Genomic DNA, 22,670 nt, shown 5'->3' on the forward strand with positions numbered 1-22,670 from the left:
GTTTATGACAGCAATTGTAATAATTATGGTTGATCAAGTAGAACAAGTTATCATTGTAATTCTTCAGACTATTTTCACTGGTAAAGCCTGTAAACTGGCAGCAATGAGATGCGCATTTTATTCGAAAGGAAGCGTACAATTACGCAGTTAAATGCACATACATAATTAGGCTTACGCACAATGGGCACACGAATGTGGGTATGTTGCTAGTTATGCAGATTGCAAATTCGGAAATTGAATGCAAAGTTCATGAAAGAAATAGTCGAGAACAAAGGATGTGAATCCCAGATGGGAATCATCATATGAACCTTATGGCGGGACCCCGGGGTCCTGAATAAACGAAAGTCAAAATCGTAATAAATTTATTTATTTATTTTTGGAGACTCCGTCCCACCGCGCACATAAACGCAGCGACCCACCTGGCGCGGATCATAATAGACTGACCATTTCTTTGTCAGTGGGCAAACGTACAGAATCAGCAGGGGATCAAATACTGTTTTTCCTCACTGTCCATGCCCGTCTGAAGTTTTCCAATGAACATATTAATGATTTGGAGGACAACTGGGTGAAAGTGTTGTGGTCAGATGAGACCAAAATGGAGCTCTTTGGCATCAACTCAACTCGCCGTGTTTGGAGGAGGAATGCTGCCTATGACCCCAAGAACACCATCCTCACAATCAAACATGGAGGTGGAAACATGCTTTGGGGGTGTTTTTCTGCTAAGGGGACAGGACAACTTCACCGCATCAAAGGGACGAAGGACGGGGCCATGTACCGTCAAATCTTGGGTGAGAACCTCCTTCCCTCAGCTCGGGCATTGAAAATGGGTCGTGGATGGGTATTCCAGCATGACAATGACCCAAAACACACGGCCAAGACAACAAAGGAGTGGCTCAAGAAGAAGCACATTAAGGTCCTGGAGTGGCCTAGCCAGTCTCCAGACCTTAATCCCATAGAAAATCTGTGGAGGGAGCTGAAGGTTCGAGTTGCCAAACGTCAGCCTCGAAACCTTAATGACTTGGAGAGGATCTGCAAAGAGGAGTGGGACAAAATCCCTCCTGAGATGTGTGCAAACCTGGTGGCCAACTACAAGAAATGTCTGACCTCTGTGATTGCCAACAAGGGTTTTGCCACCAAGTACTAAGTCATGTTTTGCAGAGGGGTCAAATACTTATTTTCCTCATTAAAATGCAAATCAATTTACAACATTTTTGACATGCGTTTTTCTGGATTTTGTTGTTATTCTGTCTCTCACTGTTCAAATAAACCTACCATTAAAATGATAGACCGATCATTTATTTGTCAGTGGGCAAACGTACAGAATCAGCAGGGGATCAAATACTTTTTTTCCCTCACTGTACACACACGAGTGGACATATACACACGTATACATTGACAGCCTCGAGTGTACACAGAGAGCACATAGACATACAGACATACACCCCAGTGTACATACACACAGGAGACCGTCTGCTACAGTCTGAAACTGATGGTAGCCTTGCTTGCGTTACGTTATTATTAACCACACATATGAGCTATAACATTCAGATGATGATTCAAAGTTTATGACAGCAATTGTAATAATTATGGTTGATCAAGTAGAACAAGTTATCATTGTAATTCTTCAGACTATTTTCACTGGTAAAGCCTGTAAACTGGCAGCAATGAGATGCGCATTTTATTCGAAAGGAAGCGTACAATTACGCAGTTAAATGCACATACATAATTAGGCTTACGCACAATGGGCACACGAATGTGGGTATGTTGCTAGTTATGCAGATTGCAAATTCGGAAATTGAATGCAAAGTTCATGAAAGAAATAGTCGAGAACAAAGGATGTGAATCCCAGATGGGAATCATCATATGAACCTTATGGCGGGACCCCGGGGTCCTGAATAAACGAAAGTCAAAATCGTAATAAATTTATTTATTTATTTTTGGAGACTCCGTCCCACCGCGCACATAAACGCAGCGACCCACCTGGCGCGGATCATAATAGACTGACCATTTCTTTGTCAGTGGGCAAACGTACAGAATCAGCAGGGGATCAAATACTGTTTTTCCTCACTGTCCATGCCCGTCTGAAGTTTTCCAATGAACATATTAATGATTTGGAGGACAACTGGGTGAAAGTGTTGTGGTCAGATGAGACCAAAATGGAGCTCTTTGGCATCAACTCAACTCGCCGTGTTTGGAGGAGGAATGCTGCCTATGACCCCAAGAACACCATCCTCACCATCAAACATGGAGGTGGAAACATGCTTTGGGGGTGTTTTTCTGCTAAGGGGACAGGACAACTTCACCGCATCAAAGGGACGAAGGACGGGGCCATGTACCGTCAAATCTTGGGTGAGAACCTCCTTCCCTCAGCTCGGGCATTGAAAATGGGTCGTGGATGGGTATTCCAGCATGACAATGACCCAAAACACACGGCCAAGACAACAAAGGAGTGGCTCAAGAAGAAGCACATTAAGGTCCTGGAGTGGCCTAGCCAGTCTCCAGACCTTAATCCCATAGAAAATCTGTGGAGGGAGCTGAAGGTTCGAGTTGCCAAACGTCAGCCTCGAAACCTTAATGACTTGGAGAGGATCTGCAAAGAGGAGTGGGACAAAATCCCTCCTGAGATGTGTGCAAACCTGGTGGCCAACTACAAGAAATGTCTGACCTCTGTGATTGCCAACAAGGGTTTTGCCACCAAGTACTAAGTCATGTTTTGCAGAGGGGTCAAATACTTATTTTCCTCATTAAAATGCAAATCAATTTACAACATTTTTGACATGCGTTTTTCTGGATTTTGTTGTTATTCTGTCTCTCACTGTTCAAATAAACCTACCATTAAAATGATAGACCGATCATTTATTTGTCAGTGGGCAAACGTACAGAATCAGCAGGGGATCAAATACTTTTTTTCCCTCACTGTACACACACGAGTGGACATATACACACGTATACATTGACAGCCTCGAGTGTACACAGAGAGCACATAGACATACAGACATACACCCCAGTGTACATACACACAGGAGACCGTCTGCTACAGTCTGAAACTGATGGTAGCCTTGCTTGCGTTACGTTATTATTAACCACACATATGAGCTATAACATTCAGATGATGATTCAAAGTTTATGACAGCAATTGTAATAATTATGGTTGATCAAGTAGAACAAGTTATCATTGTAATTCTTCAGACTATTTTCACTGGTAAAGCCTGTAAACTGGCAGCAATGAGATGCGCATTTTATTCGAAAGGAAGCGTACAATTACGCAGTTAAATGCACATACATAATTAGGCTTACGCACAATGGGCACACGAATGTGGGTATGTTGCTAGTTATGCAGATTGCAAATTCGGAAATTGAATGCAAAGTTCATGAAAGAAATAGTCGAGAACAAAGGATGTGAATCCCAGATGGGAATCATCATATGAACCTTATGGCGGGACCCCGGGGTCCTGAATAAACGAAAGTCAAAATCGTAATAAATTTATTTATTTATTTTTGGAGACTCCGTCCCACCGCGCACATAAACGCAGCGACCCACCTGGCGCGGATCATTCTGTTGTCGTGTTGTCCAAGCGCAGTGAGGACGAATGCGCAGAAGAGCTGAACATGCAAATGCACTCCATGCTCGGGTAGGGGCGGGATCATAAGTTTTATCCAAAGCTGCTCAAACTGCCCACACATCTTAAGTCCTTTATTTGTCATAACGGTATGCGTAATACAGTGAAACGGCTCTCTTTTCTTCATTATTATTTGTGACTTACCAGTGTCTGCAGCTAGGATCAATCGATGACAATCCTATTACCCGCAGATATTTAACAGATCAGATGCGTTGCATCGTTAATTCCCCCTGCTTGATTATTCTGTTGTCTGTATGCATCTGTGCAGATAGTTTTTTTTCCTTGCGGTTAAGCCATAGTCCCCACATACCGCTCGTATCAATGTGAATAAGAGGAGCGGCGACTCACGACTCTGTAGAGCAACGTTGGTATAAACGCTTGTTACAAAATGAACAGCGCATTGAAAACGCGTATTATTTTTACGTGCTGTTTACAAAGTGTGTTCACAAATCCACACTGAGAAACACGATGATTGACAGAGGGGTGTAAATATTTTTTTCGACAGTGTATTTAAATAGAGGTACTGCAGGTAAGTAGTTTCAGTTTTAAAGGCAGAGTTTAACAAGAAAACACTTGCCACCATCCTTCAAACCCATTGGTGAAAAAGAGCAAACTTTTTGTTTACATTATAATATAATGTTTATATTATAATATAATGTTTATATTATAATGTAATGTTTATGCGAGAGCCGGGACTTATGGGACCCCGGGGTCCCGCTATAAGGTTCATTTACCCGGCCAATGTCAAGTAGTCGTCGCTAGCAGTTCCTTGGAGTTCGAGGATGATGTCCATCAGATTTGGTGGTGGTTCTTGAGGTAGCTGAGGAGCCCAATTCTGGATTCACAGATCTTTGGGCATTGGGGTACATGGTCCCAGGTGGAAGTGGACTCCACAGTGTCTCTGGCAAGACCTCAGCAACGGGATGCGGGCCAGGATCTTTCCTGCTTTGGACAAGAGGGAGCTCTCCTGTAGTTTCCATGGCACGACTCGTCACCCTTCTTGAAGATTATTACTATGGTAATATTTCTAAGGCCACCAGGACAGTCTTCTTTTTACATGATCTGAAGGATCAGCTTGTGGAGCCTTGAAGTGAGCAGGTGGCTACCAGCTTGGAAGACTTCAACAAGGATGCCACCTGAAGCTGCTCTGTTGGAATTCATCTGCTTTATGGCACAACTCAGTTAATCGATGGATGGTGGCTCGCTGAGGTGGGGTGTTGCAATTTGGCTTGGATGGTTTCATCCATCTCAGTGGATTCCCTGTCCAGGAGCTGTTCTAAATGCTCTTTCCAGTTTTGACGGACAATGGCGGAGCCAAGATTTTCAGGTAGGGGGGGCAACCCCTCCAACAATGAAAATGATCGGAGTTGTTAGTAAGTAAAGACTTGTCCCTTGCTTTCTATTCGACGCATGTGCAGCCATCGATCGAGGGTCGAATTCGAACCATGTGTGATTGGCATCGCGCTCGCTGGAGGTGAATGCCTTCAGGGAAGTCATGTACTGTATACGCAACTGCGCACAATTCTGAGTCACTTATAACTCCTTTGCCATTACTTATTGCCAATTATGGACTCAGACTATTGTCCTATCATCTCATAGAGTCTCTGGCACGTAATAATATGCTACACAGTGGCAGTGGGGGTCGCGAAATGCCGATTTATTAATAATAAACCCCAATGATCCGATCGAAATTAGCGATTTCGATAGGATCATTGGGGAGGCACGTGCCACCCCCACCCCCCCCCCTTCAGGAGCTGGGATCCATCATGTAACCTGATGGGGTTTTGCCCTGCAGAGGTCCAAGGATGGTCATTGTTGTCTGGAATACGTGCTGGTCGGCATATCCCTCTATCTCGCATGCCATTTCCACCCACCAGCTGTTTTTCATAGCATGTATCTATCATTGAGTTTCGACCTTCAGTTGGTGGTACGCTGCGGTCCTGCGCTGTGTCTTCTGTGGTTTTGGTAGGCAAGGAAGGCAGAGTGCTCGCACTCCAGAAGGTATCAGATCTGGGTGTCATTTGCGTCAAACCAGTCCTCGTGTCTTCGGGGTTCGTAGCCGATGGTCTGGGCACACGAGTCTAGTACGCCGGTTTTGAGCTGGTCCCATTGTGCGTGGATGGTAGTGGCCTCTGGTGTTGGAAGGTTTCCCAACGCAGTATGGCATTGTGCTTGAAGCTCCTCCCTCTTTCCGATGGCCTTTCGGGCTGAAAGATTTTGCTTTCTCTTGCCGGCCTTCCTAGTCCTCCAATGTTCCCGCACCATCACGGAGTGCACAAGATGGTGGTCAATCAAGCAGTCATCGGAACCCTTCATGGTCTTTGTAATAAGAATGTCTCTCAGATCACTGGCACGGACAATAAGATAGTCCAGGAGGTGCCAGTGCTTAGACTTGAGGTGCTTCCATGTGGTCTTTTGTTGGTCTTTCTGGAATAAGACGGTGTTTGTTATGATCAGACTGTGTTGGGCACACGAACAGGAGGATGCTGTTGCCGTTGACTTTTCCCACCCCATGCTTGCCAATGGTTCTGCTCCAGATGCTGTGGTTACATTCAACATGGGCATGGAAGTCACCGAGGAGTATTACCTTGTCGCTCCTCTGAATGGGCAGTCAGGGCATCATCGAGATGGGAGTAGAACTGCTCCTTGATGCTGTCATCCATGTCGAGGGTCGGGGGCATAGGCACTAATGAGAGTTTCACGTTAGTTTTGGCTGAAGTAGAGGCAGAGGGGCATCAACCTTTCATTGATACCTGTGGGGAGTTCCAGGAGTGCATCAGCAATCTTATTTTTGACTACAAAGCAGACTGCGTGGATCCGAGGTTCACTATCCAGCTCTCCTTTCCAGAAGAAGGTTTAATACCATCCTCTCACTTCCCTTAGTTGGCGTTCTCCAGGAAGTTGTATTTCACTGAGAACAGCGATATCAATGTTGCGCTTCACTAATTCTCTAGATGGCTGTTCTTCATCCAGGACAATAACTATTGATGTTGTCCATGAGTGTTCTTACATGTCAGGTGGCAAAATTAATTTTTCTTTTTGTTTCCTTGTATCCATTCTTTTTAAGTTTTTCTTGACCACAAGAATGGTGATCCTGATGGGTGCGGTTTCCCAGCCATAAAATGTGGGACAGCCTATGTTCAGGGCACCTTTTCTTTGGCATCCTAAGGAGGACTCCTCAACCGCAGATATTGCTGCTGAAGGACACCTCTATCCTGGTGCCGGTGTACAACGACTGTCACACACATCTACTGCCTGCATGCAAAGTCTTGACCGAGGGCTTCCAGGTTCACAGCCCTTGTCCCCTTCATGAATCGTCCATCGCCGCAGGACTTTTCCCTAACCTGACGAAAGCCTGCACGGGTGGGATCCACACGTTCTTGAGGGGCTAGTGGCTGGGCCCAGTGACATGGGAAGCCGCGACGACTGGAGCAACTTTCACAGCCTTTGAGACCCACAGTCTCTGCCTGTTCTGCCATTGAGGACTTCTTGGATTGCTTTTAGTCTGGAACCTCCCCTTTGACCTTGCCGCCATGTGTGACCCTACCAGCAGTTCGAGCCTCTGGACGGCTTCACTCTCAGGATGATTGGAACGCGGAAACCTCTCCACCACGATAAGGTGTGCGATCCACTACTAAACTATACACTGAACTACTATACACTATAAACTACTATAGACTAATCTTGATTTGAAGCTTTCGTTATTGCAGGAATCCATACTCTTTTGGTTCTTTCGGTAAAGTCACGTAGGTATAAAATAAAATAGATCACGACGTTTCGGGCACAACACACAGATGCTTGTGTTGCGCCCGGAGCATCGTGATCTATTTTATTTTATACTATACATTACTCCACTATAGACTACAATACTATACACTACACATTCTAAACACTACACCACTGTACACCACACGCCTATACACACTATACACTACATTACTATACACTATACACACTAAGTTATACTGTGCTATACAGAATACACTACTATACACTACACCACGATGCTAATTTGGAAACTTATTTAGAATCGCTTCTCGTTGTTGCTGTTTAGATTGTCCTCCCCCGCACCTCCGACACGCACACAAAGATCCCCAATATAGCCTTCTCAGACTGTAGGGGCAAGTGCTGTTAGTGAGTAGCAGCTACGAAGGCCGGCACGGCACACGAGGGGGTGGGTGGCCAGCACCACGCCCGGCCGCCTTTGTCTCCCCAGTGGCGATGTTTACTACACACCGATGTTTACTTGTTCATGTTTTTGTTTTTTGTTTGTTGCGGTTGCACCCGATTCAAGAGCCGAATGGCTCACAGAGCTATACCAAATAAATGGAACTATGAACCGCACCAGGTACTCATTTGAGGCTGAGTCGACCTAGGGGAGGCCCATGACCGGTTCAGATATTCATCACTGGTGCTGGCCGTGAGCGCGTGGTTTATCCACAGACACAAAGTGCGCTAACCACTGCACTACCGCTCCCCACTCACACAGTGCGCTAACCACTGCACCACCGCTCCCCACTCACACACAGTGCGCTAACCACTGCACCACCGCTCGACCACTCACAGTGCGCTCCTCACCACCACCTTACGATTCCAAGGAATCTATTGCACGTGATCTCTTATTTCGATCTCCCTATGTTAATAAAATCATTTAATTCGATTCAGAAAAATCGCTGACTTCGATTCTGTATCACCTTCCTTACAGCCAGTGGAGTCACGCACTGGGGAATCGAGGCGATGTAAAATAATATCGATCCTTAAAATCGGAATCGAAGGAATGCCCACGGTAAGACTTTCAGTCTCTGTGTCTCTGTGTGTGTCTCTCTCTGTGTCTGTTTGTGTCTCTGTGTCTCTGTCTCTGTGTCTCTGTGTGTGTCTCTCTGTGTGTCTCTCTGTGTCTCTGTGTGTGTCTCTCTCTGTGTCTGTTTGTGTCTCTCTGTCTCTGTGTCTCTGTGTCTGTCTGTGCCTCTGTTTGTGTCTCTTTCTGTCTCTGTGTCTCTGTGTGTGTCGTCTCTGTGTGTGTCTCTGTGTGTGTCTGTTTGTGTCTCTGCGTGTGTCTCTCTGTGTGTCTCTGTCTCTGTGTCTCTGTGTGTGTCGTCTCTGTGTGTGTCCGTTTGTGTCTCTGTGTGTGTCTCTCTCTCTGTGTCTCTGTGTGTGTCTCTCTGTGTCTGTGTCTCTGTGTGTCTCTCTCTGTCTCTGTGTCTCTGTGTGTCTCTCTGTGTCTGTGTCTCTGTGTGTCTCTCTCTCTGTCTCTGTGTCTCTGTGTGTGTCTCTCTCTCTCTGTTTGTGTCTCTGTGTGTCTCTCTCTCTGTCTCTGTGTCTCTGTGCGTGTCTCTCTGTGCCTGTGTCTCTGTGTGTGTCTCTGTCTCTGTGTGTGTCTCTCTGTCGCTGTTTGTGTCTCTGTGTGTCTCTCTCTGTCTCTGTGTCTCTGTGTGTCTCTCTCTGTCTCTGTGTCTCTGTGTCTCTGTGTGTCTCTCTCTGTCTCTGTGTGTCTCTCTCTGTCTCTGTGTCTCTGTGTGTCTCTCTCTCTGTCTCTGTGTGTCTCTGTCTCTGTATCTCTGTGTGTGTCTGTCTGTGTCTCTGTGTGTCTCTCTCTGTCTCTGTGTCTCTGTGTGTGTCTCTCTGTGTCTGTGTCTCTGTGTGTCTCTCTGTGTCTGTTTGTGTCTCTGTGTGTCTCTCTCTCTATCTCTGTGTCTCTGTGTGTGTGTCTCTCTCTGTCTGTTTGTGTCTCTGTGTGTCTCTCTCTGTCTCTGTGTCTCTGTGCGTGTCTCTCTGTGTCTGTGTCTCTGTGTGTGTCTCTGTGTGTGTCTCTCTGTCGCTGTTTGTGTCTCTGTGTGTCTCTCTCTGTCTCTGTGTCTCTGTGTGTCTCTCTGTGTCTCTGTCTCTGTGTGTCTCTCTCTGTCTCTGTGTGTCTCTCTCTGTCTCTGTGTGTGTCTCTCTCTGTCTCTGTGTCTCTGTGTGTCTCTCTCTGTCTCTGTATCTCTGTGTGTGTCTCTGTGTCTGTGTCTCTGTGTGTCTCTCTCTGTCTCTGTGTGTGTCTGTCTGTGTCTTTGTGTGTCTCTCTGTGTCGCTGTTTGTGTGTCTGTGTGTCTCTCTCTGTCTCTGTGTCTCTGTGTGTCTCTCTCTGTCTCTGTGTCTCTCTGTCTCTGTGTGTGTCTCTCTCTGTCTCTGTGTGTGTCTCTCTCTGTCTCTGTGTCTCTGTGTGTCTCTCTCTCTGTCTCTGTATCTCTGTGTGTGTCTCTCTGTGTCTGTGTCTCTGTGTGTCTTTCTCTGTCTCTGTGTCTCTGTGTGTGTCTCTCTGTGTCTGTGTCTCTGTGTGTCTTTCTCAGTCTCTGTTTGTGTCTCTGTGTGTCTCTCTCTGTCTCTGTGTGTCGCTCTGTGTCTGTGTCTCTGTGTGTGTCGTCTCTCTGGGTGTCGCTGTGTGTGTCCGTTTGTGTCTCTGTGTGTGTCTCTCTCTGTCTCTGTGTGTGTCCGTTTGTGTCTCTGTGTGTGTCTCTTTCTGTCTCTGTGTGTGTCTATCTCTGTGTCTGTGTCTCAGTGTGTCGCTCTCTGTCGCTGTTTGTGTCTCTGTGTGTCTCGCTCTGTCTCTGTGTCTCTGTGTGTCTCTGTCTCTGTCTCTGTATGTCTCTCTCTGTCTCTCTGTGTGTCTCCCCCTCTGTGTCTGTCTGTGTTTCCATGTGTTCGTAACGTTGTGTCTCTGTCCGTGTCTTCACAGAGACAGAGAGACATGGAGGACAGGGGAGACTCGGTGAGACACGGAGACACACAGACACTGGGGAAACACAGAGACACAGAGACACTCAGACACGGAGACACACGCAGAGACACGGTGACACACATAAAGACACGGAGACACACACAGAGACACGGTGACACACACGGAGACACGGTGACACAAACAGAGACACACACAGAGACACGGTGACACACACAGAGACACGATGACACACAGAGACACGGTGACACACAAAGACACGGAGACACACAAAGACACGGAGACACACAGAGACACGGTGACACACACAGACACGGTGACACGCAGATACACGGAGACACACACAGAGACACGGTGACACACAGTCACGGTGACGCACACAGAGACACGGAGACACACATAGACAAGGTGACACACACAGAGACACAGTGACTCACACAGAGACACACACAGAGACACGGTGACACACACAGAGACATGGAGATATACACAGAGACACGGTGACACAGAGACACGGTGCACACCAGAGACACGGTGACACACACAGAGACAGGGTGACAAACACAGAAAAACGGTGACACACACAGAGACTCGGTGACACACACAGAGACATGGTGACACACACAGAGGCACGGAGACATACACAGAGACACGGTGACACACACAGAGACATGGAGACATACACAGAGACACGGTGACACACAGAGACACGGTGACACACCAGAGACACGGTGACACACCAGAGACACGGTGACACACACAGAGACACGGTGACACACACAGAGACACGGTAACACACAGAGACACGGTGACACATAGAGACATGGTGACACACAGAGACACGGTGACACACAGAGACACGTCGACACACACAGAGACACGTGACACACACAGAGACACGGTGACACACACAGAGACACGGTGACACACACACAGTCACGGTGACACACACAGAGACACGGTGACACACACAGAGACACGGTGACACACACAAAGACACGGAGACACACACAGAGAAACGGTGACACACACAGAGTCACGGTGACACACACAGAGTCACGGTGACACACACAGAGACACGGTGACACACACAGAGACACGGCGACACACACAGAGACACGGTGACACACAGAGTCACGGTGGTGACACACACAGAGACACGGTGACACACACAAAGACACGTAGACACACACAAAGACACGGAGACACACAGAGATACGGTGACACACAGAGACTCGGTGACACAAACAGAGACACATACAGAGACACGGTGACACACACAGAGACACGGTGACACACACAAAGACACGGAAACACACACGGAGACACGGTAACACACACAGAGGCACGGAGACATACACAGAGACACGGTGACACACACAGAGACACGGTGACACACAGAGACACGGCAACACACACAGAGACATGGTGACACACACAGAGTCACGGTGACACACACAGAGACACGGTGACACACACAAAGACACGGAGACACACAGAGACACGGTGACACACAGAGACTCGGTGACACACACAGAGACACACACAGAGACACGGTGACACACACAGAGACACGGTGACACACACAAAGACACGGAGACAAACACGGAGACACGGTGACACACAGAGGCACGGAGACATACACAGAGACACGGTGACACACACAGAGACACGGTGACACACAGAGACATGGTGACACACACAGAGATACAGAGACATGGTGACACACACAGAGATACAGAGACACGGTGACACACACATAGACACGGAGACACACACAGAGACGCGGTGACACACAGAGACGCGGAGACACACACAGAGACACGGAGACATACATAGAGACACGGAGACACACACAGAGACACGGTGACACACAGAAACACGGTGACACACACAGAGATACAGAGACACGCACAGAGATGCTGTGACACACACAGAGACACGGAGACACACAGAGACACGGTGACACACACAGAGACATGGTGACACACACAGAGACACGGTGACACACACAGGGACACGTGACATACATAGAGACACGGTGACACACACAAAGACATGGAGACAAACACAGAGACACGGTGACACACACAGAGACACGGAGACTTTCACAGAGACAGGGTGACATACACAGAGACACGGAGACACACAGAGACACGGAGACACACACAGACACTGAGGAAACACACAAAGACACGGTGACACACACAGAGACACTGTGACACACAGAGACACGGTGACACACAAAGACACGGAGACACACAAAGAGATGCGGTGAAGCACACAGAGACACGGAGACATACACAGAGACACGGTGACACACACAGAGGCACGGTGACACACAGAGACACGGTGACACACCAGAGACACGGTGACACACAGAGAGACACGGTGACACAGAGACACAGTGACACACACAGAGATGCGGAGACACACGCAGAGACACGGTGACACACACAGAGACATGGAGATATACAGAGAGACACGGTGACACAGAGACACGGTGCACACCAGAGACTCGGTGACACACACAGAGACATGGTGACACACACAGAGGCACGGAGACATACACAGAGACACGGTGACACACAGAGACACGGTGACACACACAGAGACACGGTGACACACAGAGACACGGTGACACACACAGAGACTCGGTGACACACCAGAGACACGGTGACACACACAGAGACACGGTGACACACACAGAGACACGGTAACATACACGGAGACACGGTGACACATAGAGACATGGTGACACACAGAGACACGGTGACACACACAGAGACACGGCGACACACACAGAGACACGTGACACACACAGAGACACGGTGACACACACAGAGACACGGTGACACACACACAGTCACGGTGACACACACAGAGACACGGTGACACACACAGAGACACGGTGACACACACAAAGACACGGAGACACACAGAGACACGGCAACACACACAGAGACATGGTGACACGTACAGAGTCACGGTGACACACACAGAGAAACGGTGACACACACAGAGTCACGGTGACACACACAGAGACACGGTGACACACACAGAGACACGGCGACACACACAGAGACACGGTGACACACACAGAGTCACGGTGGTGACACACACAGAGACACGGTGACACACACAAAGACACGTAGACACACACAAAGACACGGAGACACACAGAGACACGGTGACACACACAGAGACACAGTGACACACACAAAGACACGGAAACACACACGGAGACACGGTGACACACACAGAGGCACGGAGACATACACAGAGACACGGTGACACACACAGAGACACGGTGACACACAGAGACACGGCAACACACACAGAGACATGGTGACACGCACAGAATCACGGTGACACACAGAGACACGGTGACACACACAAAGACACGGAGACACACAGAGACACGGTGACACACAGAGACTCGGTGACACACAGAGACACACACAGAGACACGGTGACACACACAGAGACACGGTGACACACACAAAGACACGGAGACAAACACGGAGACACGGTGACACACAGAGGCACGGAGACATACACAGAGACACGGTGACACACACAGAGACACGGTGACACACAGAGACATGGTGACACACACAGAGATACAGAGACATGGTGACACACACAGGGATACAGAGACACGGTGACACACACAGAGACACGGTGGCACACACAAAGACACGGAGACACACACAGAGACACGGTGACACAGACAGAGACATGGTGACATACATAGAGTCACGGTGACACACACAAAGACACGGAGACACACACAGAGACATGGAGACATACACAGAGACACGGTGACACACAGAGACACGGTGACACACCAGAGACACGGTGACACACACAGAGACACGGTGACACACACAGAGACACGGTAACATACACGGAGACACGGTGACACATAGAGACATGGTGACACACAGAGACACGGTGACACACACAGAGACACGGCGACACACATAGAGACACGTGACACACACAGAGACACGGTGACACACACAGAGACACGGTGACACACACACAGTCACGGTGACACACACAGAGACACGGTGACACACACAGAGACACGGTGACACACACAAAGACACGGAGACACACAGAGACACGGCAACACACACAGAGACATGGTGACACGCACAGAGTCACGGTGACACACACAGAGAAACGGTGACACACACAGAGTCACGGTGACACACACAGAGACACGGTGACACACACAGAGACACGGTGACACACACAGAGACACGGTGACACACACAGAGTCACGGTGGTGACACACACAGAGACACGGTGACACACACAAAGACACGTAGACACACATAAAGACACGGAGACACACACAGAGACACGGTGACACACACGGAGACACGGTGACACAAACAGAGACACAGAGACACACACAGAGACACGGTGACACACACAGAGACACGATGACACACAGAGACACGGTGACACACAAAGACACGGAGACACACAAAGACACGGAGACACACAGAGACACGGTGACACACACAGACACGGTGACACGCAGATACACGGAGACACACACAGAGACACGGTGACACACAGTCACGGTGACGCACACAGAGACACGGAGACACACATAGACAAGGTGACACACACAGAGACACAGTGACTCACACAGAGACACACACAGAGACACGGTGACACACACAGAGACATGGAGATATACACAGAGACACGGTGACACAGAGACACGGTGCACACCAGAGACACGGTGACACACACAGAGACAGGGTGACAAACACAGAAAAACGGTGACACACACATAGACTCGGTGACACACACAGAGACATGGTGACACACACAGAGGCACGGAGACATACACAGAGACACGGTGACACACAGAGACACGGTGACACACACAGAGACACGGTGACACACAGAGACACGTGACACACAGAGACTCGGTGACACACACAGAGACACGGTGACACACACAGAGACATGGAGACATACACAGAGACACGGTGAAACACAGAGACACGGTGACACACCAGAGACACGGTGACACACCAGAGACACGGTGACACACACAGAGACACGGTGACACACACAGAGACACGGTAACACACAGAGACACGGTGACACATAGAGACATGGTGACACACAGAGACACGGTGACACACAGAGACACGGCGACACACACAGAGACACGTGACACACACAGAGACACGGTGACACACACAGAGACACGGTGACACACACACAGTCACGGTGACACACAGAGACACGGTGACACACACAGAGACACGGTGACACACACAAAGACACGGAGACACACACAGAGAAACGGTGACACACACAGAGTCACGGTGACACACACAGAGACACGGTGACACACACAGAGACACGGCGACACACACAGAGACACGGTGACACACAGAGTCACGGTGGTGACACACACAGAGACACGGTGACACACACAAAGACACGTAGACACACACAAAGACACGGAGACACACAGAGATACGGTGACACACAGAGACTCGGTGACACAAACAGAGACACATACAGAGACACGGTGACACACACAGAGACACGGTGACACACACAAAGACACGGAAACACACACGGAGACACGGTAACACACACAGAGGCACGGAGACATACACAGAGACACGGTGACACACACAGAGACACGGTGACACACAGAGACACGGCAACACACACAGAGACATGGTGACACACACAGAGTCACGGTGACACACACAGAGACACGGTGACACACACAAAGACACGGAGACACACAGAGACACGGTGACACACAGAGACTCGGTGACACACACAGAGACACACACAGAGACACGGTGACACACACAGAGACACGGTGACACACACAAAGACACGGAGACAAACACGGAGACACGGTGACACACAGAGGCACGGAGACATACACAGAGACACGGTTACACACACAGAGACACGGTGACACACAGAGACATGGTGACACACACAGAGATACAGAGACATGGTGACACACACAGAGATACAGAGACACGGTGACACACACATAGACACGGAGACACACACAGAGACGCGGTGACACACAGAGACGCGGAGACACACACAGAGACACGGAGACATACATAGAGACACGGAGACACACACAGAGACACGGTGACACACAGAAACACGGTGACACACACAGAGATACAGAGACACGCACAGAGATGCTGTGACACACACAGAGACACGGAGACACACAGAGACACGGTGACACACACAGAGACATGGTGACACACACAGAGACACGGTGACACACACAGGGACACGTGACATACATAGAGACACGGTGACACACACAAAGACATGGAGACAAACACAGAGACACGGTGACACACACAGAGACACGGAGACTTTCACAGAGACAGGGTGACATACACAGAGACACGGAGACACACAGAGACACAGAGACACACACAGACACTGAGGAAACACACAAAGACACGGTGACACACACAGAGACACTGTGACACACAGAGACACGGTGACACACAAAGACACGGAGACACACAAAGAGATGCGGTGAAGCACACAGAGACACGGAGACATACACAGAGACACGGTGACACACACAGAGGCACGGTGACACACAGAGACACGGTGACACACCAGAGACACGGTGACACACAGAGAGACACGGTGACACAGAGACACAGTGACACACACAGAGATGCGGAGACACACGCAGAGACACGGTGACACACACAGAGACATGGAGATATACAGAGAGACACGGTGACACAGAGACACGGTGCACACCAGAGACTCGGTGACACACACAGAGACATGGTGACACACACAGAGGCACGGAGACATACACAGAGACACGGTGACACACAGAGACACGGTGACACACACAGAGACACGGTGACACACAGAGACACGGTGACACACACAGAGACTCGGTGACACACCAGAGACACGGTGACACACACAGAGACACGGTGACACACACAGAGACACGGTAACATACACGGAGACACGGTGACACATAGAGACATGGTGACACACAGAGACACGGTGACACACACAGAGACACGGCGACACACACAGAGACACGTGACACACACAGAGACACGGTGACACACACAGAGACACGGTGACACACACACAGTCACGGTGACACACACAGAGACACGGTGACACACACAGAGACACGGTGACACACACAAAGACACGGAGACACACAGAGACACGGCAACACACACAGAGACATGGTGACACGCACAGAGTCACGGTGACACACACAGAGAAACGGTGACACACACAGAGTCACGGTGACACACACAGAGACACGGTGACACACACAGAGACACGGCGACACACACAGAGACACGGTGACACACACAGAGTCACGGTGGTGACACACACAGAGACACGGTGACACACACAAAGACACGTAGACACACACAAAGACACGGAGACACACAGAGACACGGTGACACACACAGAGACACAGTGACACACACAAAGACACGGAAACACACACGGAGACACGGTGACACACACAGAGGCACGGAGACATACACAGAGACACGGTGACACACACAGAGACACGGTGACACACAGAGACACGGCAACACACACAGAGACATGGTGACACGCACAGAATCACGGTGACACACAGAGACACGGTGACACACAGAAACACGGTGACACACACAGAGATACAGAGACACGCACAGAGATGCTGTGACACACACAGAGACACGGAGACACACAGAGACACGGTGACACACACAGAGACATGGTGACACACACAGAGACACGGTGACACACACAGGGACACGTGACATACATAGAGACACGGTGACACACACAAAGACATGGAGACAAACACAGAGACACGGTGACACACACAGAGACACGGAGACTTTCACAGAGACAGGGTGACATACACAGAGACACGGAGACACACAGAGACACAGAGACACACACAGACACTGAGGAAACACACAAAGACACGGTGACACACACAGAGACACTGTGACACACAGAGACACGGTGACACACAAAGACACGGAGACACACAAAGAGATGCGGTGAAGCACACAGAGACACGGAGACATACACAGAGACACGGTGACACACACAGAGGCACGGTGACACACAGAGACACGGTGACACACCAGAGACACGGTGACACACAGAGAGACACGGTGACACAGAGACACAGTGACACACACAGAGATGCGGAGACACACGCAGAGACACGGTGACACACACAGAGACATGGAGATATACAGAGAGACACGGTGACACAGAGACACGGTGCACACCAGAGACTCGGTGACACACACAGAGACATGGTGACACACACAGAGGCACGGAGACATACACAGAGACACGGTGACACACAGAGACACGGTGACACACACAGAGACACGGTGACACACAGAGACACGGTGACACACACAGAGACTCGGTGACACACCAGAGACACGGTGACACACACAGAGACACGGTGACACACACAGAGACACGGTAACATACACGGAGACACGGTGACACATAGAGACATGGTGACACACAGAGACACGGTGACACACACAGAGACACGGCGACACACACAGAGACACGTGACACACACAGAGACACGGTGACACACACAGAGACACGGTGACACACACACAGTCACGGTGACACACACAGAGACACGGTGACACACACAGAGACACGGTGACACACACAAAGACACGGAGACACACAGAGACACGGCAACACACACAGAGACATGGTGACACGCACAGAGTCACGGTGACACACACAGAGAAACGGTGACACACACAGAGTCACGGTGACACACACAGAGACACGGTGACACACACAGAGACACGGCGACACACACAGAGACACGGTGACACACACAGAGTCACGGTGGTGACACACACAGAGACACGGTGACACACACAAAGACACGTAGACACACACAAAGACACGGAGACACACAGAGACACGGTGACACACACAGAGACACAGTGACACACACAAAGACACGGAAACACACACGGAGACACGGTGACACACACAGAGGCACGGAGACATACACAGAGACACGGTGACACACACAGAGACACGGTGACACACAGAGACACGGCAACACACACAGAGACATGGTGACACGCACAGAATCACGGTGACACACAGAGACACGGTGACACACACAAAGACACGGAGACACACAGAGACACGGTGACACACAGAGACTCGGTGACACACAGAGACACACACAGAGACACGGTGACACACACAGAGACACGGTGACACACACAAAGACACGGAGACAAACACGGAGACACGGTGACACACAGAGGCACGGAGACATACACAGAGACACGGTGACACACACAGAGACACGGTGACACACAGAGACATGGTGACACACACAGAGATACAGAGACATGGTGACACACACAGGGATACAGAGACACGGTGACACACACAGAGACACGGTGGCACACACAAAGACACGGAGACACACAGAGACACGGTGACACAGACAGAGACATGGTGACATACATAGAGTCACGGTGACACACACAAAGACACGGAGACACACACAGAGACATGGAGACATACACAGAGACACGGTGACACACAGAGACACGGTGACACACCAGAGACACGGTGACACACACAGAGACACGGTGACACACACAGAGACACGGTAACATACACGGAGACACGGTGACACATAGAGACATGGTGACACACAGAGACACGGTGACACACACAGAGACACGGTGACACACACAGAGACACGGTGACACACACACAGTCACGGTGACACACACAGAGACACGGTGACACACACAGAGACACGGTGACACACACAAAGACACGGAGACACACAGAGACACGGCAACACACACAGAGACATGGTGACACGCACAGAGTCACGGTGACACACACAGAGAAACGGTGACACACACAGAGTCACGGTGACACACACAGAGACACGGTGACACACACAGAGACACGGCGACACACACAGAGACACGGTGACACACACAGAGTCACGGTGGTGACACACACAGAGACACGGTGACACACACAAAGACACGTAGACACACACAAAGACACGGAGACACACAGAGACACGGTGACACACACAGAGACACAGTGACACACACAAAGACACGGAAACACACACGGAGACACGGTGACACACACAGAGGCACGGAGACATACACAGAGACACGGTGACACATACAGAGACACGGTGACACACAGAGACACGGCAACACACACAGAGACATGGTGACACGCACAGAATCACGGTGACACACAGAGACACGGTGACACACACAAAGACACGGAGACACACAGAGACACGGTGACACACAGAGACTCGGTGACACACAGAGACACACACAGAGACACGGTGACACACACAGAGACACGGTGACACACACAAAGACACGGAGACAAACACGGAGACACGGTGACACACAGAGGCACGGAGACATACACAGAGACACGGTGACACACACAGAGACACGGTGACACACAGAGACATGGTGACACACACAGAGATACAGAGACATGGTGACACACACAGGGATACAGAGACACGGTGACACACACAGAGACACGGTGGCACACACAAAGACACGGAGACACACACAGAGACACGGTGACACAGACGGAGACATGGTGACATACATAGAGTCACGGTGACACACACAAAGACACGGAGACACACACAGAGACACGGTGACACACACAGAGACACGGAGACACACACAGAGTCACGGTGGTGACACACACAGAGACACGGTGACACACACAAAGACACGTAGACACACACAAAGACACGGAGACACACAGAGACACGGTGACACACACAGAGACACAGTGACACACGCAAAGACACGGAAACACACACGGAGACACGGTGACACACACAGAGGCACGGAGACATACACAGAGACACGGTGACACACACAGAGACACGGTGACACACAGAGACACGGCAACACACACAGAGACATGGTGACACGCACAGAATCACGGTGACACACAGAGACACGGTGACACACACAAAGACACGGAGACACACAGAGACACGGTGACACACAGAGACTCGGTGACACACAGAGACACACACAGAGACACGGTGACACACACAGAGACACGGTGACACACACAAAGACACGGAGACAAACACGGAGACACGGTGACACACAGAGGCACGGAGACATACACAGAGACACGGTGACACACACAGAGACACGGTGACACACAGAGACATGGTGACACACACAGAGATACAGAGACATGGTGACACACACAGGGATACAGAGACACGGTGACACACACAGAGACACGGTGGCACACACAAAGACACGGAGACACACACAGAGACACGGTGACACAGACAGAGACATGGTGACATACATAGAGTCACGGTGACACACACAAAGACACGGAGACACACACAGAGACACGGTGACACACACAGAGACACGGAGACACACAGAGACACGGTTACACACACAGAGACACTGAGGAAACACACAAAGACACGGTGACACACACAGAGACACGGTGACACACACAGAGACACGGTGACACACCGAGACACGGTGACACACACAAAGACACGGAGACACACACATACACGGTGACACACACAGAGACGGAGATAAACACAGAGACATGTTGACACACCCAGTGACACGGTGACACGCAGAGACACGGTGACACACCAGAGACACGGTGACACACACAAAGACTCGGTGACACACAGAGACACGGTGACACGGTGACACACACAGAGACACTGAGGAAGCACACAAAGACACGGTGACACACACAGAGACACGGTGACGCACACAGAGACACGGTGACACACACCGAGACACGGTGACACACACAACGACACGGAGACACACAAAGAGACGCGGTGACACACATAGAGACACGGAGACATACATAGAGACACAGTGACACACACAGAGATACGGTGACACACCAGAGACACGGTGACAAACACAGAGAGACGGTGACACACACAGAGACGCGGTGACACACACAGAGACGCGGAGACACACACAGAGACACGGTGACACACAGAAACACGGTGACACACACAGAGATACAGAGACACGCACAGAGACGCTGTGATACACAGAGACACGGCGACACACACAGAGACACGGTGACACACAGAGACACGGTGACACACGCAGAGACACGGTGACACACACAGAGACACGGCGACATACACAGAGACACGGTGACACACAGAGACACGGTGACACACACAAAGACATTGA

General features: G+C 50.0%; 1 protein-coding gene across 3 annotated transcripts in view; it reads left to right on the forward strand.

Annotated features, from left to right (window-relative positions):
• Nucleotides 1-22,670, forward strand: part of LOC142907782 (mesoderm induction early response protein 2-like) — a 93,020-nt gene that overhangs the window by 14,166 nt on the left and 56,184 nt on the right. Inside the window, exons 2-4 of one of the 3 annotated variants that reach the window (XM_076057576.1) lie at nucleotides 7,174-7,239; nucleotides 8,326-8,406; nucleotides 10,336-10,368. In XM_076057576.1, the coding sequence (XP_075913691.1) occupies nucleotides 7,204-7,239; nucleotides 8,326-8,406; nucleotides 10,336-10,368 (150 nt within the window). In that variant the 5' untranslated portion in view covers nucleotides 7,174-7,203. Of the gene's footprint in view, nucleotides 1-7,032; nucleotides 7,240-8,325; nucleotides 8,407-10,335; nucleotides 10,369-22,670 lie in introns of those variants that run through there. The other 2 variants (XM_076057575.1, XM_076057577.1) reach the window with 2 other exon arrangements.

The sequence above is a fragment of the Petromyzon marinus genome, chromosome 83, assembly GCF_048934315.1.
Source record: "Petromyzon marinus isolate PM22_M1 ecotype Great Lakes invasive population chromosome 83, UKy_Petmar_22M1.pri1.0, whole genome shotgun sequence".
In the NCBI taxonomy this organism is placed as follows: Eukaryota; Metazoa; Chordata; class Hyperoartia; order Petromyzontiformes; family Petromyzontidae; genus Petromyzon; species Petromyzon marinus.